This window comes from Lathamus discolor, chromosome 14 (assembly GCF_037157495.1).
Source record: "Lathamus discolor isolate bLatDis1 chromosome 14, bLatDis1.hap1, whole genome shotgun sequence".
NCBI classification, from domain to species: Eukaryota; Metazoa; Chordata; class Aves; order Psittaciformes; family Psittacidae; genus Lathamus; species Lathamus discolor.
Genome location: NC_088897.1, coordinates 12,262,839 through 12,289,406, shown reverse-complemented (window position 1 = coordinate 12,289,406; position 26,568 = coordinate 12,262,839). Strand labels below are relative to the sequence as shown.

The window sequence follows — 26,568 nt, the reverse complement described above, 5'->3', positions numbered from 1 at the left end:
CTTGTACCTTCTGTCTCGGTACGAAGTGGAGGTGCTTCATGTTAAACTGGCTCATGGAAGAAGTAACTTGGAGTCCACTGTTCCCCCCCAGGATCTGTAAAAATAAGTGTTAAAAGTAATGAATCCAAGGGTCCACACGTGAGTGCAGGTCCCAAGACCAAGTGGGCCAGTGAACATGAAACAAGTGGCCTTTTAGAGTTTGGCAGGATGTGACCTGGAGGGCGGGACCTGGCAGGCCTGGAGCTGGGAGACGAGGCATCTTGAGAGGGCACCCACTGTTCAGTATGGGCGTGTGTTACTGTTGGGTTCTCTGCGGAGCAAAGGCCCTTCTGGTGTGTTCGGGAGCTCTGTGAAATCCTTCCCAGCTATAAAATATAAGCCCTTCTTGAACCTAGTGGTTCATACAGTGCCTGTATGGAAGGCTGTCATGTACCACATTCCTAGGGTATGGGAAGTCTCAGGTATGACATTGACTTGTGACTTTGTGTCTGTTCTCTCTTACAGGTCTACTGCATACAACTTCAATCCCAAACCTGCAAACCCCAGTTTTCTCAGTCATTCCTTGGTGGAACTACTTAACCAGATCAGCCCTACCTTCAAAAAAAACTTCTCTGCTCTGCAGAAGAAACGGTAGCCGTGCTTCTTCCTCTCTAGCTGCCTTGGGTGCTCTGTTGTGAGGTTGCTTGGGGAGGCTCAGCTCTGTGGCAGGCTCTATGGTACTTGATGCCACTGGTACAGCAGGGACTGCAGTGCCTGCTTTCTCTGAGCTCACATAGCAGGGGGGTAGCTGGGATGTGCGAATCTCTGCAGCAGGGACCACAAAACACCTGACTAATGTCAGCAGCACCCGAGGTAACTGTATCCTCATCAGTAGGTGCTTCTTCCTGAATCCAGAAAAGAGGCTGAAGCATGAAATACCAGGGGAAGCAACACAAGGGCTATGCGTAGGCTTACGGTGGAGAGAATAATTATTTGAAACATGCCTGTGCGTGTTCATTTTCTTTAATTTCCTCTAGCTCCTGCAATAACAACAATAATAGAACAACAGGGTATTGTTTTACTCTCGTGTCCTTGCTGCAGGGACCATTTATTCTGCTCCAGGACAGCAGGTCCTGTGCAAAAGCCTGTCATTCTTTAGAGTCCACTTAATGAAGTGCCTGGGCTCGGCAGGGTGCAGACTGACAGGCACATTGTGTGGCTTTCAGGAGCGCTGCTGCTGTGCTCATTAGGAAGATGAAAGTGACACTAGGCAAGGGCTGGAAATTAGCAGTGGCCTGCAGCCACCACTGTGACTATCTGCCCATTTAAGAGTGATTATACTGTGTTGCTTCTTGGGTCAGAGTAAATACAGATGAGACTGTCACCCGCTGGGAGCAGGCAGATGACACAAGTGGCTGCTGGGTGAAGTGTGCTTTTCCAGCTGCTGTTGAGAGATGCTGCCCGTGCCAGTCAGTCATGGGTTATTGTACTGGTTCATGAAAGTCACTGTGCTGCTCCTGAGGCCTGCTCTGTCCTGGTGCTTGTCAGAAGCGGAGGGAAAATTCTTAGAATAGAAAGAAGTCTTCCTTTGGAAAACATCTGATTGTTTCACTCCCGATGCAGGGTTCAGAGACACCCTTTCGAGAGGATAGCCACTCCTTTCCAAGTGTACAGCTGGACGGCTCCGCAAGCGGAGCACGCTATGGACTGTGTCCGGGCAGAAGATGCTTACACCTCTAGACTGGGCTATGAAGAGCACATACCTGGACAGGTACTGGCCTTGCTTTGCCTCAGAACACTGGCAGGAGTTTTGCTGCGCTGGGAGCCGGTTAACCGGTAACAGGTTGGCCTCTGGGGTTTGTGGAAGGTTTTGCTCACGAAGGGATAACCTGAAGGAGTCCTTGTTCCTGACAGTGCCCTTGGCCACAGGGGCTGTGCTGCTCAGGCTGCAACTCCCTGTGCACGGAAAGGTCAGAGGAGCAGCTTCTGCTGGGGTGTTTCTAAATCCCATGTCCTTGCTCCGAGCACCACTGTGCAGTAGGCAGAGCACTCCTCGTGTCTCAGGCCTGGGACAGCTCTTGGGTCTCTGAGCAAACCGTTCCAAACGCTTCAGTTGCAGCTTTATAGCATGAGACCTTGCAGGCTGTGGGCAGTGCAGGGCTGTGACAGAGGCTGTCTGCCTGCAGTGTGACCACATCAGTGAAACCTGCACAGGCCTCCTCCAGAGCTTAACAAGCTGCTAGTTCAGAGAAGTTGCACTGCATAAGCTGGGGTAGTGTAAGATCTATCCCAAAGTGCCGCTGGATAAAGTCCACTCCCAAGGAGTGTTCATTCCTGCCGCTAATTCACTTCCTCTGAGCTCCATGCAGCCTGAATTCTTGCCCCTTCCCCTCCCTTCTGTCACTAAATGCCTCGTAAAGCAGGAATGCTGTCTTGCCAGCCCCTTCCTACTCAGTGCATTGCTTCCCACAAGGCTTTGACTCTTTCAGACCAGAGACTGGAACGAGGAGCTGCAGACCACGCGGGAGCTGCCGCGCAAGAACCTGCCCGAGAGGCTGCTCAGAGAGCGAGCCATTTTCAAGGTAACTCTGGGGTGTTCGGGCACCGCCTCACATCTGCCCCTTCTCTGCTGCCCATCTGGGCACTTCACCTGGGCCACCCGTTAGAAACTGCCAGAGGAGGGTCCCTGTTTGTTAGCTAAGGGCCTGTGCCTGCCGTCTGCTCCCAGCCCTGCAGGGCAGAACAGTGCTCCGTGACCCTGCGTCTCCCTGCTGAGCCTGAGGCAGCCTCCGCTGTTCTGTCTGATCCAGTTCTCCTTCCAGGGCTGGAGGGGTGGTGACATTTACACCTAAGCCCTCCTCTGCAGGTTGCTGATGAGTCTGAGCCATGCTGATCCCTGGGCTTCTGGCTCCTGGAGCTTGTGTCCAAGCCACCAGCCAGGCTCACAAAAGTAGAAGCCAGCTGCCCTGCCTGCTGGAAGGAGGAGTGAAGGAGAAATCTGCAGGGAGCTTTGGGAGCAAGGTGCTGGGAGGGTGGGAGCCCTTCCTGACCCAGTCTTCTCTCCACCTGCCTGCAGGTTCACAGCGACTTCACTGCAGCAGCAACAAGAGGTGCTATGGCTGTCATTGATGGCAATGTCATGGCCATCAACCCCAGTGAAGAGACCAAGATGCAGATGTTCATCTGGAACAACATTTTCTTCAGCCTGGGCTTTGATGTCCGTGACCACTACAAGGACTTTGGTGGAGACGTTGCTGCTTATGTAGCTCCTACCAATGATCTCAATGGTGTGCGGACCTATAATGCTGTGGATGTAGAAGGGCTGTACACGCTGGGGACTGTAGTGGTGGATTACAGAGGTTACAGGGTGACAGCTCAGTCTATTATTCCTGGCATCTTGGAACGGGAGCAGGAACAGAGTGTAATCTATGGGTCAATAGACTTCGGCAAGACCGTTGTTTCACACCCCAAGTACCTGGAGCTGCTGGAGAAGACCAGCAGGCCTCTTAAGATCCAGAAGCACAAAGTCCTCAACGACAAGAATGAGGAGGTGGAGCTGTGCTCCTCAGTGGAGTGCAAAGGCATTATTGGCAACGACGGGCGTCACTACATCCTGGACCTGCTCCGCACTTTCCCTCCAGATCTAAACTTCCTGCCTGTTGAAGGGGAGGAGATGCCAGAGGAATGTAAGAAAATGGGGTTCCCCAAGCAGCACAGACACAAACTTTGCTGTCTCCGGCAAGAGCTTGTTGATGCCTTTGTAGAACACAGGTGAGCTGAGCTCCCCCTTCCTCCCCTGGCAGTGGTAGGGGTGCAGGTCAGGACCTCGCTGCATTGTCCCAGGGACATCACAGCAGAGCTCCCAGAAGCTGGCAGCTGATCTCCCCATTGTTTGGCCACGCATGTGTGATTATAGGAACTTAATGAATGAGCTGAAAACAGCAGGGTTCTGCCAGGGCTGCAGGGAGCTGGGGGAAGAGGCAGTTCTTAGTCTCCAGATCTGTTCTTGTTTCCTGTCCAAACTTTCAGAAGCTTTTCTTTCCCTGCAGATACCCTGATGGCTAGGGAATGAGAACGACTTACTCTTCCTTCTAAGGCTCTCCAGATGTCTAGAATGCTGCCTTTATTCCTAGAGACTGAAAAATAATTACCAATGGGAGCTGCTGTGTGCAGTTTGGTGGTGGGATGTGCAGTTTGGTGGTGGGATGTGCTGGTGTTTGGGCTTGCCCAGTGCAGGAGCTCTGGGAGCAACACAAGTCCAAGCCACGTGGTGCAGCTGTGTGGTGCTGGTGATGCTGATGCTCCCGCTGCCATGCGGAGGGCTGCAGGTGGTTGCTGTCACAGATGGTCAGAGCCTGTGCGCTGCTTGCTGGCAGGACAAAAGGAGCCTCCAGTTGCTGAGGAGGAGCCCTGCCCGCTGAGCAACCGGTTCTGCAGCCGGCGCCTGCCCCTGTGCCCGCAGGCAGGCTTTGCTGCTCTGGGATGGCTTCCAGACCAGCAGCCTGCAGGACCGTGGCTGTAGGGTGCTGCTCTTTGGCGAGCAGGGGCCGGGCCTCTCGCTAAGGTCCTGGCACAACTGCTGCTGGTTTGTGTTTGCCTCCTCTGTGCCCCTGGCAGAGTCTGCCCATGCTGCTGCGTGTGAAAGCAATTTGTAAGCACTGCAAGGACATGAGTCATGCAAACCCACTTTTTTGCTTCTGATAAACTAATGTGCACTCTTGGGAAGCTCATGCGAAGAGGGTGCACATCCTGCCCTCTGTGAAACTGTGTGGTCTGTAATGCTGCCTCTGTGAGGTTTTTCCTTGCAGAGCAGTGGTGATCGTAGAATCCCGGCCTGGTTTGGGTTGGAAAGGACCATAGGACCATCCAGTTCCAACCCCCTGCCATGGGCAGGGACTCCTCTGTGCTGAATTCCTCTTTCCCTTTGCTGTAGGTATCTGTTATTCATGAAGCTGGCTGCACTGCAGCTGATGCAGCAGAAGGCCAACAAGCAGGAGAGCTCAAGTGCACTGGAAAATGGTGCCTCTCCAGAGAATGGAAGTGCAGACAGTGAGAAGGCTGAGTCAGAGGATGGTAAAATAGACGATAACGTGACTGGACTTGATCAGGTGAAAGAGCTTGCTGAGACCATTGCATCTGATGATGGAGCAGGTATTTCACCCGCAGCAGCCCAGGCCTCCTGCCCTGGCTGGTGGCTGTGTAACTGGTGGGAGCTGTGCTGGACTGGGGGTGATGGTCTGTTGTTAAACAGGAGCACTGGCAGCTTCCATCACATTGTCTTTGCTCTTTGCACAGAGCTGTTTGCACACTGGTGGATGAATCGCCCTGGGGGATGGGTGGGTGAGGGTCTCTGGCTGCAGCAAGCCCATCAGCTGTGCTGCAGGAGTGAGAGCTGGCTGGCAAGCTGGCCTGTGGGGCTGGTGGCCAGGGCTGGGCCATTAGAGCCTTGAGCCAGTGGTGGCCAGACTGAGAACTGTGCACTGTACAGGCACGTTTGGGAATCCCAGGCTTGGATTTCTGAGCAGTCCAAGCTGCGTGGGTTTTCTGGGCCATCTTGGGCAGACTTGTATTTTGCAGCCATCCTCCTTTCCAGATGTCCTACAGTGGTTTTTATAATGGATTGTTGCTTTTAGTAACGAGCCTTTGAAGTGACCAGCTAGGCTTGTCATTTGCTGAAACCCGTGTGCTTTTGTGTTCTGCTTTTCTTCCTGCTCCAGTGGATCCCAAAAGCCGAGAAGTGATTCGGAACGCTTGCAAGGCTGTAGGCTCCATTAGTGACACATCATTTGACATTCGGTTCAACCCAGATATTTTCTCACCAGGTATGTGTACAAGAGCTGGTGTTCATCCTCCTTCAGAGCACTGCTGCAGCCAGGCAAAAAAAACTGTGTTCCTCAGCCAAGAATATTGCTGGCTTTGGGCTAGATGCAGAAGGAAGCAAGGAGTAATTGATTGCAGTGCTCCGAGTCCCAGATGCAGGCAGTGAGCTGTCTCCCACCGCTGCACTGGGGAGGTCTGCAGGTTGCTGCCAAGAATGTTCCTGCCATTCTCCAGCATCCCAGCTGCTGGACCACATGAAAAGAAGCAGAGGGAGGGAAGGAAATTAGATTTGATGCTAGTGTAACTACACAAAAAACAACAGTTGTAGTTGAATGACTGATGTTGGAGCCTCAGTGAAGGGCAGGGTCTGCTTGAGTAACATGGTAAGCAGGTCACAGTGCCCTTGCGAATGCATGCATCAGTCATAGGCACCATTTGTAGCTTTCCATGGCTGGAATCAGCATATTTCATTTGGAAATACAGGAGAAGCTCCCACAGTGTTTAGGGGGTGAATACCAAGGCTGTGCACATGCAAATCACAGGGCAAGGGTCATATATAGTTGAATTTAGCTTGGAATAAATGTGTCGGATGGAGTATGAGTATTGAAAAGCAGAAGCACCTTCTAAGGCTGGTAAAGGTCAGTGCTTTAGCACCGGCTTTGCAGCTAGAACTTAAACCTTTAATTTTGGTGTGCAGAAGCAAAAGGCTCAGTTTTAGCACTTGCAGTATTTGCTGGCCCATCTGCTAAAACATTCCCACTCCAGTCTAGCCAGTTGACTCTTCTGCACTTGGTATAGGTAGAATGCACTTGCAATAGGTAGAATGGACCAAATAAAGAGCAGAATTTGGACGTGTAAAAGCTGTGTTAATGAAGAACGAGTGGCAAGAGCAGAACAGCCACTAACTGAGCAGAGCAGCCGATGCTCTTTCCATCCAAATATGTTGTAGAGTAGATGAGTGTTTGAAGAAGTATCTTTAATTCCAGGGCAACAGAATCACAGCTTTACACCTTCTCTTGTTGTACGCTTCTGTGTGTGACTCACTTCCCCTTTGAGTTGATGTGTTTTCTCTTTTTCTCTCCCAGGTGTTCGCTTTCCCGAGTCCAGCAAAGAGGAGGTGCAGGATCAGAAGCAGCTGCTGAAGGATGCTGCTGCCTTCCTGCTGTCGTGCCAGATCCCAGGTTTGGTAAGGAGCTGAGGGCCTGCAGTTGTGTCCCCTCTGAGAGCTTGCCTCAAGCCTGGCTGCTCTGAGCAGGCACTCACACACTGGTTCCCCCCTTCACCTCCCAAGCCAAGGCTGAGTTCTGGCTCCAGTGGTGGAGTCTGGTGGCCAGGGCAGGCACGAGAAGGGTTTTCCATGTCCTGACTTACACCATGGCACGATTTCCCCACCTCGGTCCAACAAAGAATTTTTGGCACTGGTAATTACCAGCTATTGCTAAGAGTTTGGGACAACAAAGACCACGTAAGTCACCCTCCCTAGCCCTGGGCATCCTGCACAGCTTATTGTATTACCCGACCCTGATCGTGACTCAATTGGTGACTAATAATTTGGAGTGAACCAGGAAATTGTTCTTATTAATATCTGTTGTAAAAGCCTCATTCTGTGAATAAGCATTTTGGATGCTTACCTATGCACCTGGTTAGATAGGAACTACTGGCTTTTCCTTCTCAGGACGCTCTCTAAATTGCCTCCTAATGGGTGTTGCAGCTCTAACTGGGAGGGCAGAATTGATGATCACTCCAGGAGGTGCAAGAGGTTTTGGTCTACGTAGGAGGGGATTTTCCTTGCTGGAAGAGTTTCTTCTGAACTCTAAATCCACCAGTTTTGTAGTCAGCATAACCTTTAAGAGCAGCTACGCAGCCTTTAAGTGAAGAAGGAGGGGGAGTGAATCAGAATGGGGTTTGGCAAGTGGTGTTTTATAGGAGAACTGATACAGGAGGATATAAACCCAAAACACTGCACAAACAACTGTGAGGGCACGTTGCAGACCAGCTGGCGTAAGCAGGCACTCCTCGTACTCCGTGTATTGGCGAGTAACTGGTGTTACTCCATGACGCGAATGAAGTGACTATTTATCAGCACTGCCACACAACTTCAAATGCAAGGGCCGTGTCCCTTATCAGCTGAGTGTGCACAGCCCCGTGTCATCTTTTAGTTAGAAATGGTTTTAGTTAGTGCCTGTGAGGCCCTTAAAGAAGGGTGAGGCCGCTGGTTCCACAAGCGTTGCTTAAATAGCCGTACCAAGGCCCCGAGCAGCAGGGCCAGAGCAGCAGAGGGGCTGAGAACAGCCTCTGGGCAGTCTCCCCAAGCTGAATTTGTCCACTTCAGGTAAAGCAGCTGTGGAGCCTATGGCCCAAGGCTGGGAGCCCTCAGCAGCTGGGCTCTGGCTATTCAGTGCTCCGTACTTGCCAGTTCTTGCTGTGCTTGTAACTCAAATGCCATTCCTGGAAGTTCTGTGTCAGAAAACGCCTTCCCCCTCCCAGCCAGGTAACTCCTTAAAAAGGGTTTAGAATTGAGATTCTTTCCTTCATGCTTGTGTCAGTAACCAGAGTTTGTCTGTACCCCCAGGTCAAAGACTGCCTGGATCACACGGTGCTCCCGATGGACGGGGCTACCCTCGCAGAGGCCATGCACCAGAGGGGCATCAACATGCGTTACCTGGGCAAGGTGATCAACTTCATCACCAAGACCCCTGGCCGTGCTCAGCTGGATCACATCTATGTAAGCATCAGGCCTGACTCCAGGCTGTCAGTTAGAACCCCCTCTGGCACAACTTGCCCTGTTTGGATTGCAAATTGCTTTCTCTGTGTAAAAATAAACAGCTTCAAAAACAGAGGAGGAGGAGGGAGAAGGACCTGTAAGTGGTGGATGGGGAGTTCTGCTCCCAGATCCTTAATGGCTTTCATAATGTCAGGGAGTTTGAGTGTTCTTTGGGATATAGAAGTGCTTCAGGGATTCCTAAGCGCAACAGCAGGTAACAAAGAGCTGGGGTTTAAGCTGTGCATTTTTTAAGCTCTACAATCCGTCTGGTCTTTGGATCAAGCTGGAAAGTGTGAGCACGAAGGCTGATGCTGGGGGAGCTCCACTGGAGCTTGTGGTCACTGTGCGCAGATGTGCTGGGGCTCGCCGGCTCCAGGAGTGTTGTCACATGTAAACCAGCTCTGTGCTGCAGGGCAGGGGCTGCAGGACGTGTCCTGTGGACCTTCACACAGCCCCCTTGAGAAGCAAAGTGTGTTCTTTGTTCTTGACAACTGACTCCCATTCTCTGTTCTTTATTCCTTCGGGTAGAAAATAGGAATCAGTGAATTGATCACTCGATCGGCCAAACACATCTTCAAGACGTACCTCCAGGTATGACCTGCAGCCTCACCTCTTGCCTCCTGTGTCCTCCCCATGGCTTCTTCCACAAATAGAGCTGCTCCAGCCTCTTCCCTCATTAGGCAGCTCGGGGGTTGCTTAGCAACGGGAAGTACAATCTCATTAGTGCTAAAATAGGTACAGGCCTGCGTGAAGGGAAAACAAGTTCCCACTTGAAGGGAGCTTTCCCAGAGAGCAATCATTCATGCTTTCCCTCCTCATAATGAGTGAGAATCGGGGGAAGGCTTTTAAAAGTGAAATCACAGCTTGTTTTCCTTGTAATACCTTTTCCTCTCAAACAGGGTTGCTTTTGCCCTTTGTTGATTGCACGAACAGCAGTGCCTCCTTAGAGCTGTCTGTACAGAGCATAGCGAGGCCCCTGGCTCCAGTCCAGCATCAGAATCCTCTTTATGCTTTTGAGTTTCTGTGTCCTGGGTGGCAGCCTGGAACAGAGCTATGTGTTCGCGTGTGTGTAGACATGTGCTTCTGTGCTACATCTGTGTCGCTCTCTGCTAGTGCCATTTGCAAATGTTTTCTTCTCTCTTTCCTGTGAGGTTTCCCTGATGCTGTTAGGACTGGATTTGTGTGAGGCTCAGAGGCAGAGCAGTGCCTGCATGAGGGCAGGTATCTTCCTGACTGACTCTGGTGTGTCTGCAGGGTGTGGAGCTGTCGGGGTTATCAGCTGCCATCAGCCACTTCCTCAACTGCTTTCTAAGCTCCTTCCCGAATCCCATCGCCCATCTCCCAGCTGATGAGCTGGTCTCCAAGAAAAAGAACAAGAAAAGGAAAAACAGGAACCTTGGGAATGCTGATAACACCGCCTGGGCCAGCATGACCCCTCAGGAGCTTTGGAAGAACATCTGTTCAGAAGCAAAGAATTACTTTGACTTTAGTCTGGAATGGTAAGCGGAGCAAACTGCTCGTGCCTGGACTCCAACCAAGTGCTTGCAGCTCTTCTTGGTCTGCAGTAGGCCCTGCCTTCGGACTTGTTTTCTGTTTGAGTACAAACTTGTGCTCTTGAGGGAGTTTTACAGGCTTAGAAGGGCAAGAAAGAGCAGCAGGGGAGGTGTAACTGAAATGAGATTAAACCCGCGAGGCAAAGGCAGGTAGGAAAACCAGAGGAGGAAGGAAACCTCTCCTTAGCAGTGCAGAGGGGAGCAGAAGGCAAGAAACTGAAGGAGTGGGGCTTTGGTACCATCGTGCATCTCTGTGAGCTTTAATAGACCATTAGCAACCCCTGTAATGTCAGTCATTGCTTTCAGTTAGCACCCAGCGGTGCAGGGACCTGTGCTTCAGGAGCACCGCAGTGGAGGGATGCCCTTGAGCGGAAACTTGCCTGAGGGCTGAAGCCTGTGTGTGCTTTTTGCAGTGAGAATGCTGACCAGGCCGCTGAAGTCTATAACCTGCAGAAAATCACCCTGCTTCGGGAAATCTCCCTCAAAACTGGAGTCCAGGTAAGATCCACGTCTCCCCTCCCTTCCCATCTTGTTCTGTACAGAGAGACATGAGGAGTAATTGCAGGCTGCTTTGCAGGGGACAGCCCGTCCACCTTGCGGTGCTGATGTTGGAACGCAGCCCTGGGGAAAGAGATTTCTACCCTGTAGCTTGCTGTGTCTGACAAACCAAGCTCACAGCTGGAGCGCCTGCACTCGGGTGCTCCCCATCCAAAGAGAAGCAGCTCTGAGCAGAGCAGGACTTGGGGTTGTCCCTGAATACAGGGGGTTTCCTTCCCCACCGCGCTGCCTTCCTGCCCCTCGCTGGGTGCAGTACTTGGCTGCGTGGGGTTCTGCTGGGGCTCTGACAGCCTTGCACCGTGGTGTGGGATCACCACAGACGTGGTGGTGAGCTCCTACACGCGGTGTCTTTCCAAACTCCATCCCCAGGCGATGCAGGAGGTGTTTGACTGAATGCACACGCAGAACCCAAGGGAGGTTTTCCCCTCTTTTCTTGCCAAGTACCTATGAAAGTGGTGACCATGACCTGTTCGGTTCCTCCAGATCCTGCTGAAGGAGTACAACTTTGACAACAGGCACAAGCCCACCTTCACAGAAGAGGACATTCTCAACATCTTCCCCGTAGTGAAGCACGTGAACCCCAAAGCCTCAGATGCTTTCCACTTCTTCCAGAGCGGGCAAGCAAAGGTTCAGCAAGGTACAGACCCAACAGGCCCCTGCCTCTTGGGGCCACTGCTGCTGAGGGCAGAGCAGGGCCCGCTGCCCTCTACCAGTATAGAAGGCAGCAATGGCCTCCTCCTGGGGCTTGCCTTTACACAAGGCAGTGACCTGTGGCTACGTCCCAGGACACTTCTCGCTGCACAGGCACACACCGCTCCAGCGGTGCGGGGTTATTTAACGTGCTTACGCGTGAACACGGCCTCTTTCAGGTTTCTTGAAGGAGGGCTGTGAGCTCATCAACGAAGCCTTAAACCTGTTCAACAATGTGTATGGTGCTATGCATGTGGAAATCTGTGCCTGCCTGAGGCTGCTGGCTCGTCTCAACTATATCATGGGAGATTATTCCGAGGTAAGCAAGGGCTCGGATAGGGCCTCTTTAGTCCTCCCGTTCCTCCCCCAGCCTTGCTGCGGTGCCCGGCTCTCTGTGACTTGCTCTTGGGTCTTGTGTTCTGTCCAGGCCTTAAGTAACCAGCAGAAAGCGGTGCTAATGAGCGAGAGGGTCCTGGGCATCGAACACCCCAACACGATCCAGGAATACGTGAGTACAGGCTGCGGGGGGAGCAGCAGCACCTCCTGGAGCCTGCGAGCCTCCGACCCTGGCTGCAGCTGGAGAGCAGCGGCAGTTCTGCCCCCTCCCTCTGCCCTCGCCTCCCCTTTCACCTTCAGTTTTGTGTCCCCCAGCTCTGCAAAGCAGACACCGAAGTTCTGGTTCCCGGTGTGCCGTGGGGCCGGCGCTGGGCCGCTGAGGTTGGGATGTGGGGGTTTTGTCTGCTGAACGCTGTGTTCATCAGTGCTGCGGGCTTCGCCCTGGGTTGTGTCACAGACAGAGAGAAGGAGCCCCCCAGCAGCGCAGCGAGGGTATCCCGCACATGCAGGTGGATTCTGAAGCACTCCTTGAGGTGCATAAGGGAAGCTGAAGTGAAACACCTGAGCAGCTTCCTCGGCACTGGGCTCTCGGAGCTCAGTGGAGCTGAGAATCAACCAGACCGGGCCTTGTCGAGTGCTTGAAATCCGCTTTAACCACAAAGGAGCATCCCTTTGTTTGTGTGCACGGGGGAGAGGAGGAGGTGAGCACATGGAAGCCGTTCACGCTGGTTCCTCCTTGTGTTGCAGATGCACCTTGCTCTGTACTGCTTTGCAAACAGCCAGCTCTCCACGGCACTGAACCTGCTGTACCGCGCGCGCTACCTCATGCTGCTGGTATTCGGGGAGGATCACCCAGAAATGGCACTCTTGGATGTAAGTCACCACTTCTGAGAGCCTCAGGAATCTTCATTTCTCATCTCCAAGAAGCCTCTTGGCCTTTAAAAAGCCCATAGTGCTGCCTGTCTGAAATAGCCATTTAGGCACTGCTCCTTCCTCCTTGGGTTACTGCCAGTAGAAGGATGGAGAAAAGGCATTTGACTCCTCTGCACTGGGGCACAGGAGCCGTGGGTCTGAGCACCTCATCCTTGGGAAAGTTCCTTAATTTCTCGCTCTCCTCTGGCTTGTTTGGACCGAGCTCGCAGGGGCAGGGCGGTTTCCTGCCGTGAGCTGTGGGGATCCCTGCTGGGGGCTTCCGGCCTTGCCGGCAGCGAAGCACCCGAGTGGTCTTGCTGTTTATGAGGCAGTAACCGCGTGGCTTGAATTCCCCTGTCCTCAATGCCTCCATGGTCTCTCTGTGCAGAACAACATCGGGCTGGTGCTCCACGGCGTGATGGAGTACGACCTTTCCCTCCGCTTCCTGGAGAACGCGCTGGCCATCAGCTCCAAGTACCACGGCTCCAAGTCTTTGAAGGTTGCGCTGAGGTGAGGCACGGAGGACGCTCGCTGTGCGCCGGTGGGAGGGAGCTCATCCAGCTGGGTCCTTTAAATCAGAGCTTCAGTCTCCTCCCTGCCCTCCGGGCTGCTGGGCTGCTCTCAGGGTCGTGGTGCAGCATCCAAGTTGGTTGTGCTGAAAGGCAGAGATCCCTTGTTCTTAGGTTACCCGTGCGCCCCGCACTGCGGCAGGCTGCCCCCAGGTCTGGTCCTTGGCTCTCTCAAAACACAGGTGGCAAGGGAAGGAACTCCCATGGAGTTCCACTGGGAGCTGGCTGCTGCAGGAGCCCTGGGCCCTCGGGGAGCTGTCTTTGAGCGGTGCGCGATTTGCTTTTGTCCCGTCACTAAAGCACTGAGCGGCTCCAAGGGAGCTGCGGGCACTCAGCACCTTCAGGGTCTGCTCTGCCCCTCAGCTCTCGGAGCTGCCTGCACTGCCCTTGAACGGGTGCAGGACCAAGCACACAGCGGCCCTCTCCTCATCAGTGCCACCGCATTGCAGCCCATCTGCTCTGTGCCAGGCTGGAAATCAATCTCACTCAGCACCCCCAAGAGCCTGGCGTGCTTTCCAGCCCTGATGGATCTGCGTTCTGCAGCGAGCATCCTGCCTGCCCCCCGGGGCACTGGGATGCGTGATGAGATTCATCCCCTCCCGCTGGGTAACGCTGCCAGACCTGGGCTCTCCCCTTTTCATTCCAGAAACAGGCAGCAGAGCCCAAGCCAGGGCAGCTCTCCCAGCCGGAGGGGGCCCAGATGACTGGCCCCTGCCTTCCTGGTTGTTCCTGTGCTGGAGGATCTTTAATGGGCTCTGAATAACCAATTCACACGTTTGCTTTGCAAGAAACAAGCGGGCCCTTTCTGAAGGGCTGGGGGCTGCCCCCTTCTCCAGGTAACAAACGTGGCCCCGAGGTGTCCCCGTGATGTGCTGCCCCTGCTCAGTGTTTCGGAAGGTCCCGTCCCAGCGGTCCAGCAAACCCAGCCCAGAGCAGCTCAGTCTCAGCCCAGCAGAAACCACCCCCAGGGTGCTGTGTCTGCCTCCTCTCACACCGGTGTCAAGACCTAGCCCCGCTGGGTGCAGGTCACGCTCGCTGCGGTGCAGGATCGTTTCCCCTTCATGAGGGCACCTCTGAACCCTTTTCCTTCCCTCAGCCACCACTTGGTAGCCCGAGTGTACGAGAGCAAGGCCGAGTTCCGGTCAGCCCTGCAGCACGAGAAGGAAGGTTACACCATCTACAAGAACCAGGTAGGAGCGCGGGTGCTGCTGCGTCCTGCCCTTGGCAGCCCCTCTGCACCCAGTGCCGCAGCGGGGAACAGCCCCGAGCCTGGGGCCCGTCCCTCTAGGGATGGGGACGTTGAGGGAGCAGAGCCCGCGAGCGCAGCCTGGTCCGGGGCCTGCCTGGATTTGTATCGAGCCTTCTCCCCTTTGCCACGCAGCTTGGAGAACACCATGAAAAGACCAAAGAGAGCTCCGAGTACTTGAAATACCTGACTCAGCAAGCAGTCGCTCTGCAACGCACAATGAACGAGATCTACAAGAACGGCTCCAATGCCAACATCATGCCTCTTAAGGTAACCCCCGCGCAGGGAGAGCGCTCGAGAGCACTTCGCTGATGCCAGGTTTAGGTTCAGCTGCTCCTGAAGGACTGCGGGGGGGCAGTGGCTGGGGCAGACCCGTCACGGGCAGGAGGTCGCTGTAGGTGCTCAGGCAGCCGTAGCGCAGCATCACCGGTATGGACTGGGCGGTTGTCCCCTCCGTGGGTCGGGCCCGTGCTGCAGCTGAGGTGTGGGTGCAGGCGCCGTGCCGCAGAGCGCCCAGGGAGCTCAGCTCCGCTGTGGGAGCCCGCAGCACCCAGACCTGCCCCGTGCTGACGCACCGGCTGCAGGCGCAGGTTGCTCAATCCACAGGTACTTTGGTTTCCTCATCTGAGAGGATGCTGTCATCTTCCCCCGGCGCTTTGATCCGCTTCCAAGGGCGGTGTGATGGGATGGGATGGGATGGGATGGGATGGGATGGGATGGGATGGGATGGGATGGGATGGGATGTGGGGTGGGGAGCCTACCTCGCCTCACCGCACATGGACCAGGAAGGCACCACCCCCTTGGGCCAGCCCCAGCTGCTCCCATTGGGGTATCCTGTGGGCCCGAAGGGTTTCTGAGCTGTTGGTAAATGGGGCCTGGGTTTGCTCAGGAGCTCCGAGTTCTCCTGCCTGGGTTTTGACTTCTAACAGGGCTTTCTCTCGTGCCGCAGTTCACAGCTCCCAGCATGGCCAGTGTCCTGGAGCAGCTCAACATTATCAACGGCATTCTCTTCATTCCACTAAGGTAGGGCACCTGCTCTGGGTGCTGATCTTTGGGAATCAAGGCTTTCTCTTACCTGTGTGCCTGAGCTAGCATCAACCCCGCACTTCCCCTGCATTGAGTCACTGTGAGGCACAGCCAAGGCTGCTTGGCAGGGTGGTGCTGCAGCTGCAGCTCGGAGGTGTCCCTGCCCCAGCTCCATGGGCATCAGCTGCGATCCCAGCAGCAGCCCTGCGTCGTCAGCGTTCCCTTTGGGACTTTTTGTAGTCTTTTTGATAATAAAATGAAGACTGCTTCGATTTATGGTAAATTATCTCTTAGTTGAACACTTGGTTGGGGAGGGGGTGGACAAAGCGCAGCTGAGACCACAGCCTATGGCTGTAGATAGTCACTGATGGCAGCCAGAGCAGAGCAGTGCCCGCACCCAGCAAAGCTCATGGCCTCTGCCCTGGGTGGCCACCGAAGGTTCACATCCCGGTGCCCCTGGTTCAGAACCCCAGCACAGACCAAGCACCGTGCGCGGGTGCTGCTGAGCCTGGAGCCCTGGGCTGGGGCCGGAGCGGTCGCTGTGTTCGCCCCAGCCCCAGCGCTAACGTTTGCCCCCCTTCCTGCTTTCCCCTCAGCCAAAAAGACTTGGAGAACCTTAAAGCCGAGGTGCAGCGGCGCCAGCAGCTCCAGGAGAGCCTCAAAGGCGGCGAGCAGCTGGAGCCCGAGGACAAAGCCGTGGAGGAGAAGGAGGCTGAGCCGCGCATGCCTTCCGCTGCCATCCCCCTAACACAGAGCTCTGCTTAACGTGTACCTCGCTTTCAAACAAGTTTAAACCACCCTTTTCTGCGGCTGCGCCGGGCCCTGGGCCGCCCCGGAGCAGCTCCTCCTTTTTGACAATGTTATTGCACTGGTACAATTAATACACAATGCAAAGAACTAATCTGAGAAATGTAATGTGTCTGGCTGAGCTTGTGGCTGCCGCGGGCGCCGAGCCCCGCGTCCGTGTCGTGTGTGTGCACAGAGCATCACTTTCTACTTTGTACATATGAATTCCAATGAACTGTCTGGAGGTATGTACCATTTCTCAGGTCATTTTTATGTTGACTACGGACACTGCTTTGCTAAACCCGTCTAAAACCAGCCCCAGGCCAGGAGGTTTGTTTGCCCCCACCCGACACTGCCCCAGTCTGTGCTATAAGGAAAACCAAGCAGCCATAGTCCTAGTGCTGGGCACCGCCTGCGGGAGGGGATGTACAGCGTTTTCTACATCAGGATATAGCCATGGGATTCCTTTAACCATTCTTTTTTTCTACTTTTGGTTGGCGGTTTGGCAATTCAGTGGGTTTTGTAACATTCACATTCTAATTTTCAAGGTAAAGACATAGAGATTATATCTACAGATCTATATATATATATATATATATGAGATACTCACTGTTCCACCTCTGCTCTGCTTGCAGCCGAGTAACTTGGGATTCTGTATCCAAAGAGAGAGGGCTTGATGTTAAATAAAGCGCACAAACTTCCCGTGATGGAAACCCCAGTGCCTGCGGGGGACGGCACCCGGTGGGGCTGAGCCGACCGGGGGCAGCGGCAACTCGTGGCCCTGCTGGAAGCAAGGGGGAGGTCAGAGACAGGGACTGGTCTCTGTGACACGGAGCCGAGGGTCTGCAGCGGGACGGGCACCCGGAGCCACAGCCTGGGATTGCCGGGGCCTGGGGTGAAATGAAAGCTCCACTTCCCGCAGTTTGTACCCGGCTCCGCGCGCTGGGGCCAGGCACTGCCATTGCTGGCAGCGGAGGTCACTGCAGTGGCCGATGCCGCTCACCCACCCTCGTCCCCATCGTGCCCACAGGGCCGTTGGGGACCAGCGCGAGGTCCCGGCCATGCAGCAGGTCCAAGGTGACCGCTGCAGGTCAGAGCTGAGTGGGCTCCCCCAACCCCTCCACCTATGGAACTTGTGGGTGCCAGACCCTGTCCCCTCTCTGCCTCGGGCCTCTTGTGGTGTCCAGCATGGCTCATCCCCGGATCATGTTGCTTCTCCCACTGCCCCCCTGGAGAACACCCTGGGTCCCTGTACCCCCATACAGGTACCTGTAACGGGGGAAGGAGGGAGCTGTTGGAGGGGACAGAGGAGGAGTCGTTACTGCAGAAGAACTTGCTCTTAGTGAGAAAAGCTCCGAGTTTCCCGAACGCAATCGATCAATGACGGCAGTGCATCTTTCCTATGAGATTTTCCTTTACCGGTGTCTTTCAGTCCATTAAAGGCTTTTTAAACTGTTCCAGGTCCTTCTGGTTTCTTTACAGTTTGGTGCAGTGGGGCGGATACCGATCACCCCACGGCTGCTGAGCAGGAGCCCACACAACAGGTAACGGCTCCAGTCACTGTGTAAACCTCTGCCTGCGCACGTGTGTGGCACCCACGGTGTCCCCCTGCGCTCGGGGCTGTTCCGCTGAGCCCCGGGGCACCACAGCCCCTGCTCTGTGCCCCTCTAACACGGGGCTCCTGTGGACAAAGGAGTGGACTCCAAGAGACCAGGAACAGGCCCAGCACCAGTCACAACCACAGCAGCCTCCCCCCTGCCCCCGAGCTGCTCCAGAGGAGCTCTTCCCATCCCGCTCACATGAAACCCCTCAGCAGCCCCGCGTTTGTCCGCCTGCCCTTCCCCGACGCTCGGTGTCAGGGCACCGGCCGCATCCCTTGGGTGCTCCAGCACCCACCGGAGAAACCCTCCCTGCATTTAGTACTGCTGGGAGAGCCCCGCTCAGCCAGACTGCAGCGCACCTGGGCCCTTCCGCGTCCAGCCCTGGCTGCTGAGGAGCATTTCCGTGCCCATCAGCGCTGCATCAGAACCGGAGCCAGCCCCGGCGCCCCGGGACACTGAAAGCTCTCGGGCACCGACTGGGCCGAGCCCCCTCCGCCACAAGCTGGCCTTTGCAAACCCACCAGAGGCTTCCTCGCAGCCCTGCAGCCCCCACCGCAGCCACGGGGACCAAAGGAGTTGGTCTCTGGAGGCCGCCCCGGCGCTGCTCCTGCTCCGAGCAGCCCCTTGGGGATGCTCCCGCACCGGCCCCGGCCCTCCCACCGCCACCGCGGCCCAGCGGGTCAGCAAGGGGGAAAGCACCGCAAAACCCCAAACCCGACCCAGGAAAGCGGGGCCCCGGGCACGGAGCAGGGCGCTCGCAGCGCAGGTCCCACTGCAACGCTCCCCCCGGAGCACAGCAACCACCCGGCCCATCCGATGCTCCAGCCAGGACCAGCAGCCCTAAACCCGGGTGAAGGGAAAGGAGATGAAAGAAGGAGCCGGAGTGGAGCAAAATGGGACGGGTGAAACACCAGGAGCTTTTTTCAAAATAGTTTTAATTGTGGCATCCAAGGACACAAGCCCACATCTCGGTTTAGATGCATTTAATAGTTTACCAATTGGTACAATAAGATTTTTTTAATATGCAGAAAACATGAATAAATTTTGTTTTACACAGTCTGAGAGCAACAAATCTTACTGTAAAACACAGAGCAGTATTATATACATTCCTTACTGATTTGTTCTGCTTAATTGCGGCAACAGCTTCCGTTAACGCCAACGGCCAGGGAAGCGCTTGCTCCAACTGCAACCTCTCGCACCGCTCGCGTGAGAAAAGCCGACGCTCGCCTTCGTGCCGGCGGCAGGAGCGACTCCTGCCCCGCGGATTTGCTAACTCATCTGCAGAATGGGCCGGGGCCGCCCGGGGACAGGCAGGACAAGAGAGCAGCTACTTACAGGACACAGTGGAAAGAGAAAAAGGCCAGTTTAAATCCAGTTGTGACTTGTAAATCCAACTCGACCCTCCCCGCTCCCGACACGTTCAGCCCTACCACTTCATGCACGTAACTCTTGCTAAAAGACGCTGGGTTTCGACTGTCAATACACTGGACTGTACGTACAGCACAGAACTCATCCCAGGTGCGTTTCTCCTTCACTCAGCTCAGTGTTTAATATCAAACCATTAAAAGGATTATCAAGCCACCACTGTCTACAAAAACAAAGTATAAGCTTTTCCTTTTAAACAGCTTCCGCGCGAGCCCGAAGCTATTTAAGAGTGGTATCAGCAGGCAGTTCACATAAAACAGGAGGAGGCGGACAGGAGAAGCAGGGTACGACGGGGTCAGCAGGCTGGGCTCCGTGAGCCTATAGCCAAAGCTTCCAAACCACTACAGTGCTCCACAGCCCCTGCACAACTCGCTAGCAACCAGGGTTTTCTCTTTTTCCTTAGTGCCCGGGCACATCATTGGTCACACCACACACAAAAGCAGGACGGTTCGTCTGAGATCTCCTAAAGTGCAAGATGCTGGCACCCACCAACAGCCAGACTGCGCCTGACCCACCATCGCCGCTGCACTTCTCGGAATGCATCTAGGGCTTCCTGGGCACGCTCCGTTCGTGGCACGGGAATGTCTGGGTTTAAGCCAAAAAGCCCGCGTTACCTGGTAACACAGCCTCTGGGTAGGTATTTGTAAGCCAATTTCAGTCGGGAAAGTGACAAAGCAGCAGTGAACCTCTTCCAGCCTCTCACAAACTCCAACCCAAACCAGTAACCTCCTCACCGCAGGCAAGGCACAGGGTGAGCTGGCAGCAACACGGGCAGGGGGAAGCTCAGCACAGCGCAGCCCCCGGGCACGCCGAGGAGCCCCTCAGCAGCCCGCTCCTGTGCGCAGCTCCCGCTGCTCCTCCAGCGGGGCTTTACGCGGTGACCTCGTCCCTGAGATTATTCACTGCTTACCAAAGGAGAGGGCTACAAACAGAAGCGCTCAGCAGTGCTTCACACAAGCAACTGAATGCTGCTTACATGACTTCGCTTTACTTGTTTGTCCTTGGAACTGCTGGGATGCTAAAGGGGAAAACCGCAGTAGACAACTTCCACTTAATAGGTACCTTCAATTTCTCATTCATGTTTATGAATTATGTACATGAGCCCGGTTGACTCTACACTTAAATAAAGCTGACAGGTCCTATCCGGAATTAAACAGATCTATTACTTGACAGCTGTGGATGCGCTGAGGAATTTTAACCTGTGCATCTAGAACTCTCGAGTCGGACAAGAAGCAGCAAATGTTCCCAGTCCAAGCAGCTACCGAACAAAAACCACTTTATTTGTGCATGCTCAACGGCAGACACACACAGAAAGTGACAGAACCCACTGGACTCGAGATCGGCCTCAATCTTAACCTGGCTCCCAAAGCCCCCCCATCAGACTCAGTTTCCTCCACCCCTTCCCACGTGAGCCCTGCACCAGGACCCAGCGCTGCTGTCCCTCCGCCCCACAGGATGGGATCTGATCCATGGCCGGTGGCAGGAGGGAAGGAGCCCCATGGGCCTGGTGTGAACACCCTCAGCCACAGGGCAGGGGCTCTCGGTTAAAAGGGACAGGTTTAAAAGCCATGTATGAAACAAAAGGAATAAAACAAAGCACAAATTCACCTGTTAAAACAGCAGACTGGTACTTCATTTACTGCCAACTGTAAGTGGATTCCTAAGAAGAGCTGGTTAGTTTGGTGAGTACTGTCATTCTTGGTTATCTGTAATGGAATCTGCCACAGAAATGCCGACTTAAATATTTATAATACTTTAATTCACTTCAGATCGAAATGTGTAACTTTAGGGGTTTGCAAATTAAAAGCTGTAGGCACCAAACACCACCAATACCAAAAACCAAGCTGGGGTGGTTTTGCTGACAGGATTTGGGTTTGGCCTTGAACGATTACTTGACAGCATCGTTCCCACAGATGGACTCGGTTTTGTTGATGGCGTTTTGTTTTCCTTTGTGAGGCCTGTATCAATCTGTATTTGCCATTACAATCAGGTTCTCAGGGTAGTCAGTGCTTTCTCTAAAGCATTTAAATACTGTATCCCCAGGTATTTCTCAATATGCAAACCACAGCACATTTTTGTTCAAGCCACATTGTCTTGTCAAGGTAAGTATAACCTCAGTTTCAAAAGGGTTTCCAAGGAGGCACTAAAGAAACAAGAAACCTCTGTATACCCCAACCTCCTGCGAGTGAGTAAGAGGAAAGCGTACTCTGATCCTGTTGTGTAAGAGCAATTGCACATCTCTAACAAACATTGAAAGCAAACAGCAAGTTGTACCATGGCAGCTCTATGGGAAACTGGATCACTAAATTCTAGTGGGATGGACAACTCCTCCTGGAAGTTCGTCTAGCATTAAAAAAGAAACCAACAAAAAAACCATTTCAACTTAGTTTAACAGCACAGCTTAACCATTGAATGACCAAATAAAAAATAAATACATTTATCACATCAGCTGCTACTAAGATTTGTTGTCCTCTTTCAGGTTTACAGTTAGTCATATAAATATACCAACCCTTGCGTGATAGGAGGCCAAAACGAGTGTATTCTGTTGATTTGGCAAATGTTTCATGACAAATATTCCAGAGTTTAATTAATTTCCATTAATTACATATAAGGTTCAGAAGATTCTGAATTGCAGCCTTATCTAGTATTCTTAGAGAAGATTTATTAAGCACACTTAAGTGATGTTACATAGATACACATTTCTGAAAGAGCCCTACAAAACTTTTCCCAAATGAGGTCACCAATTCAGGCACCAACAGACAGCAGAAAGAAAAACAGGTATAATTATCCGACATAGAACGACACTGTCAACTATTCAGTTAAGTGCCCTATTCCAATTATCCAACTTCTGCCTTCTTAGGTCTGATGTGACCAATGCCAGCCCATGTTCTTAAACCTATGGTACTTCTAGACAACGTATGTAAATTTACAGTATACAATTTGGATTCACCATGCATGAATACTTTGTGTGTAACATTTAATAAGCTCAATCTACATCCAGAATAATTTACATGAAAGGACAATATTTATTTAAACAGAGCTCAATGGGTAACCATGGTATCTGAGTGCATCCAGAGGAAAAGGGGGTCAATGTGAATCAATCAACGGCACTCCCACACTTTTACTGTTTGATCTACACTTCCAGTAACCACATACGGTGCCGTCTTGTGGAAATCTGTGAGGAAAGAAAAGCTTCCGTTAAGAGCAAATCCCAAACTTCCGTGCTTTCCACCCTCACTGAATGGCGCTGCCTTTCCAAAGCCATCACATCAGCTCCGAGGCTAAATTTCAAAGCTCATCGTGGCTGCAGTCCTGAAGGCAAATTCTCCCAGGCTATCATTCCGGAGAGCATGAAAACCGGCTGCCAGTTCACTTCTAAAGGGGCTTTCATGGCAATCAAGATAAAGTCCAAAACATCTCGACCTGACAAATCCTCACACTACCAGAAGACAGAACTTCATGTGTTTATGTAAGAGATAGTCAGGAACCAGAAGCTGACGTTTTCTCTTTGCTGCGGACAGCAGGGGCTGTGAGCTCGGCTGTAAAAAACGCCAAGTGCTCCGTTTCTCAGGAGATCCCAAAATATTCCACATACACAAACCAGTTCTGGCCTGGGTCAGCTGACAGCACTGGGACATTTACCAAGAGGCATCAAAGAGCCCAGGGCTCAGCCAAGCCCTCTGTACAGTGAGAGAGCCAATCCATGCTACCGGCTTAATGCTCCTCATAGCTTCTCCCTGCCCCTTCCTGCTCATCTGTCTCAGCAAGTTGAGAGTGCAGCCACAGCCCCTGCCTTCTGATGAGACCTGCAGTCTCACTGGGAAGCCTCAGCAGCCAAGCCCAGGTTCACTGCTCACCTAACTCTAGCTCTACTGAAGCAGCTAGAAACGGCAGAGGAATACAGAGTAAAAAACCAGAGAGAAGACTCCAGCGTAAAGCTAGCTTTGGTGAACAGGAGGGCTTTGGTGGTTTTGCCTTTGTCAGAGAAGAGGGAATTAATGTCCCCCAAGACCTGGTACTACCAACCAGGACTCCCCAGGAATTCAAAGTATTTTTTGTGGCTCTCCCGCCTTAATTCGACTCTGGGCCAGCAGCTGTGACACAGCACTCCCCAAATGCCTACCCTTGCAGTGGTGAGGGATTCTGGAACACCCTGGCAGTTAACGTCCAACGTGCAACCCTGGCACCAGAAGTGGAAAACCCAGCACACTCAAAATTCCTATCTGCCCTTGATTAAACCACACACAGCACTGAATTCACTAGAATCAGCCACCAATGTCTAGCCTGGGGCTCAACTGCAGCTGGTGAAGGTGTAGAAACATCCGTACATTTGGACTTTGCAGTAGGCACTGCAGAGCAATACATACCCAAAGAGGTAACAAAGTGTTCGTGCGCATTGAGGGTTTTCATGCATCGCTTGTTCTTGAAGTCCCAGACACGGAGAGTCTTGTCATCAGCACAGCTCAAAATAAACTTGCCCCCCGAATGGAACAGAACGCCACGTACCCAGTTATCATGGCCCACCTGGTGCACAAGGAGAGAGCAGTGAGCAGGGGTGTGTTGTAAGGCCAAGCATTCCACAATTCCTGCCCTGGCGCACTGAGCGGCGCCTTGCCCTGCTCCTGCAAGGATGTCATTCCGCCTCCTAAAACCTCTTGGAACTCCAAGTTTATCTTCAGCTGCTATTATTACATCTCTATCAGCACTACCAACAATACGAGTTCCTGTCCTTGGAGGCAAACAAACAGATGTCCTCATGTGATCCGCACAGATCCTGCTCCCCACCCCCAGCACCCTGGACGCGGGTGGAAAGCAGCAGTCGCAGCCCATGGGAATGCTGCTCATGCAGGGAACATGGCGTTTAACACAAGACAAAATTCAGATGACCATCAGCACCCCGCAGACAAACCACGCTCCTCACGCCCAAACCACAGCACCCCTGCGTTTATACAGCGTGTTTTGAGATTCTTGGCATTTCTTAGCACCAAAAGCTGAAACAGAGAAGCTTTTAGAACTGTGCATTCCCAGTGTTCATCTTCTATCAGGAACTCTGCCTTCTCTTGAAAACGTCAACACACAAGATAATGCATTCATTAAATCTGGGTTTACATACACAGCTATGACCAGAAAAATGCCAATGAACTTACAAGTGTCATAAGGCACATGCCAGTGCTAATATCCCACATCTTAATGGTCTTGTCTCTGGATCCAGACAGCAGAAAAGGCCCAGGCTTGCCACTCTTCTTAGTCTACAGGAAATCAGGGTTTAAGTTATGGCATATACGGGGCAGAGGGGAGAGGAGGGAGGAAGCAGATCTCTTCCGAGAGCTATTTCTTAGCAGCCAAACCAGATTTTACAACAGCTTACAGCTAATAAACACACAATCCCAAAGGTGAGAGTCATGAGCATTTTGTTACTAGGAGAAATAAACACAAATAAAAGGGATTAAACAATCTGTTAAGAGAAATGGTTGTATCCCCTGCTGATGCACCAAGCCAAATAACTGAGTGCACACTCGCCTACTGCAAGGCATCCTCTTTTAACAGCTGGAAACAGATACCTCAGGACAGACAAGAGTGACACTCAGACACACCTCTGGGTTCTCATTTGTCATAAAAAGAAATGTAGTTTAAGAGTTTTTGAGAATTTCCTACTCTGAATTTATTTCTACCTGTAATCATGCAAAGAATGAAATAAAGACTTAGTGCTCAGAAATGGCAGTGCTCAACTGTGATGCTGGCATCAACTCCGCTCCAGCCCCTAGCTGAGCACCGTGCTGTGCTGCACCCTGCTGAGGAGCCAGCAGAGGGCACAAGAGACACCACTACAGAGGACACCACTGCGAGAGCAGGCCAGCATCAGGAATGCAGGTTTAGTTACCCCCAAATAAAAGATTGTAAGGATCTTTTAAGGATGCAAGTAAAATATGACTGAAGTAGTCTGTAACATCCATCACCAGACAAGTTCCTGTCTGCAGTGTTACCTACTTTTGCCCTTGGGTACTTGTGTCCTTTTTGAGGAAGAGGATAAGGCAGAAATTGCAGTTAACTTCCAGTTATCATCCTCAGAAGGAAGTTTTTACTGACCTTTAGTAAGCCCTTCCTGAGGCTCACCAGAAGATGTATCTGTGATCACACAATTGGGGGTTTATTTTTGCTACAGAATGCTTTCTCCTGTCATTAACTTCGTACACTAGGACACGGCAGTCAAAGCTTAATTCCAGCACAACACACCCAAGGCAATCCTCACTCACTACTTCTCCCCACAACTCTCAATTGCTGAGCATCTGTATAATCATCATTGTTAAGCCAGATCACATTACTTTGCTAAAAGTATGTGGAGGTTGTCCCACTCTCAGCCATCTCTCCAAAGTTCACTCTTTTTAGTGCACAGGTAGGGCCCTACTGTCAGAAAACACAAAAGCACGGATCCCATGATGCTGAGATGGGGGATTAACAGAACACCAAGCATACTCAGCAAAAGATACTGACACCTGCCAAGCACTTTAGGAACAAAGCTTAGTTACTCCAAATACTAGACAGTAGGTTCTATACAGAGCATAGTCAAAAATCTTACTGCATGTGCTTATCAAACAGCAGTCAAAACATTACCTCTGATCCTGTAGCTTCTGATATGGTGGAGTATGAGCTCTCGGGAGCCCAGGAGATGCATTCTACCACATGCTCATGCTCTCGGAGCTCTGCTTTGCATTCCTTCGTCGCTACCACCCAAACACGCACCGTCTGGTCATTGGAACAACTGGCAATTAAGGTGCCATCCTGGTTAGGCCGCACCATGCGCACCCATTCTCTGTGACCCGTGAAAGTCTTCACACAGTAACTGTGCAAAAAGGGAAACACAGCGTGGCTCGATCAGCACTGCAGTAAAACCACTACACATGAAGCCTCTGAAGTGTAAGGTGGAATGCTTGTAATGCTTGACCTACTCTTAGGAGTTACAATATTTCGGCATGCATGTGCCCATCCTGGATGATGATGTACAAAGCCATAAAACAGTTCATGGAAAGGATGTTGACATGAGGAGAAGTGACAGCTAAGAACTGGCAATTCCTTGTTAATGTAGGGAGCAGGAGGCTCGGGGGGAAACGAAGCTGACAGGCCAGCTTGCATTAACTAGGTATTTTAAGAACCAGCAGAGGTTTGCAGGTCATTCAGCTAGCCTTCATCTACACCTTCCAGCAAAGGGATGGATTAAACAACTGATGAATGAAACCAGCAAGACAAAATCAGGAGATGCCTTGATCTGTGCCAAGAAAAGTAACAGATTTCTCCTCCCTCTCAT

The 26,568-nt window shown here is 52.5% G+C and overlaps 2 protein-coding genes across 3 annotated transcripts in view; one reads left to right on the top strand and one right to left on the bottom strand.

Moving 5' to 3' along the window:
• Positions 1-17,696, top strand: part of CLUH (clustered mitochondria homolog) — a 32,803-nt gene extending 15,107 nt beyond the window's left edge. The window contains exons 7-26 of the mRNA XM_065694241.1: positions 505-630; positions 1,603-1,750; positions 2,469-2,561; positions 3,056-3,750; positions 4,913-5,130; positions 5,697-5,801; positions 6,885-6,985; positions 8,372-8,524; positions 9,092-9,154; positions 9,818-10,062; positions 10,530-10,614; positions 11,158-11,311; positions 11,544-11,683; positions 11,792-11,872; positions 12,448-12,573; positions 13,001-13,122; positions 14,278-14,371; positions 14,563-14,697; positions 15,377-15,450; positions 16,050-17,696. Coding sequence (XP_065550313.1) covers positions 505-630; positions 1,603-1,750; positions 2,469-2,561; positions 3,056-3,750; positions 4,913-5,130; positions 5,697-5,801; positions 6,885-6,985; positions 8,372-8,524; positions 9,092-9,154; positions 9,818-10,062; positions 10,530-10,614; positions 11,158-11,311; positions 11,544-11,683; positions 11,792-11,872; positions 12,448-12,573; positions 13,001-13,122; positions 14,278-14,371; positions 14,563-14,697; positions 15,377-15,450; positions 16,050-16,218 — 3,127 coding nt within the window. The 3' untranslated portion in view covers positions 16,219-17,696. The remainder of the gene's footprint in view (positions 1-504; positions 631-1,602; positions 1,751-2,468; positions 2,562-3,055; positions 3,751-4,912; positions 5,131-5,696; positions 5,802-6,884; positions 6,986-8,371; positions 8,525-9,091; positions 9,155-9,817; positions 10,063-10,529; positions 10,615-11,157; positions 11,312-11,543; positions 11,684-11,791; positions 11,873-12,447; positions 12,574-13,000; positions 13,123-14,277; positions 14,372-14,562; positions 14,698-15,376; positions 15,451-16,049) is intronic.
• Positions 17,697-18,808: 1,112 nt separating this feature from the next.
• Positions 18,809-26,568, bottom strand: part of PAFAH1B1 (platelet activating factor acetylhydrolase 1b regulatory subunit 1) — a 32,329-nt gene continuing 24,569 nt past the window's right edge. For both annotated transcript variants that reach the window (XM_065694441.1, XM_065694442.1), the window contains exons 8-11: positions 25,878-26,106; positions 24,413-24,514; positions 23,633-23,789; positions 18,809-22,440 (exon numbers count right to left, since the gene is read on the bottom strand). In XM_065694441.1, the coding sequence (XP_065550513.1) occupies positions 22,367-22,440; positions 23,633-23,789; positions 24,413-24,514; positions 25,878-26,106 (562 nt within the window). In that variant the 3' untranslated portion in view covers positions 18,809-22,366. The remainder of the gene's footprint in view (positions 22,441-23,632; positions 23,790-24,412; positions 24,515-25,877; positions 26,107-26,568) is intronic.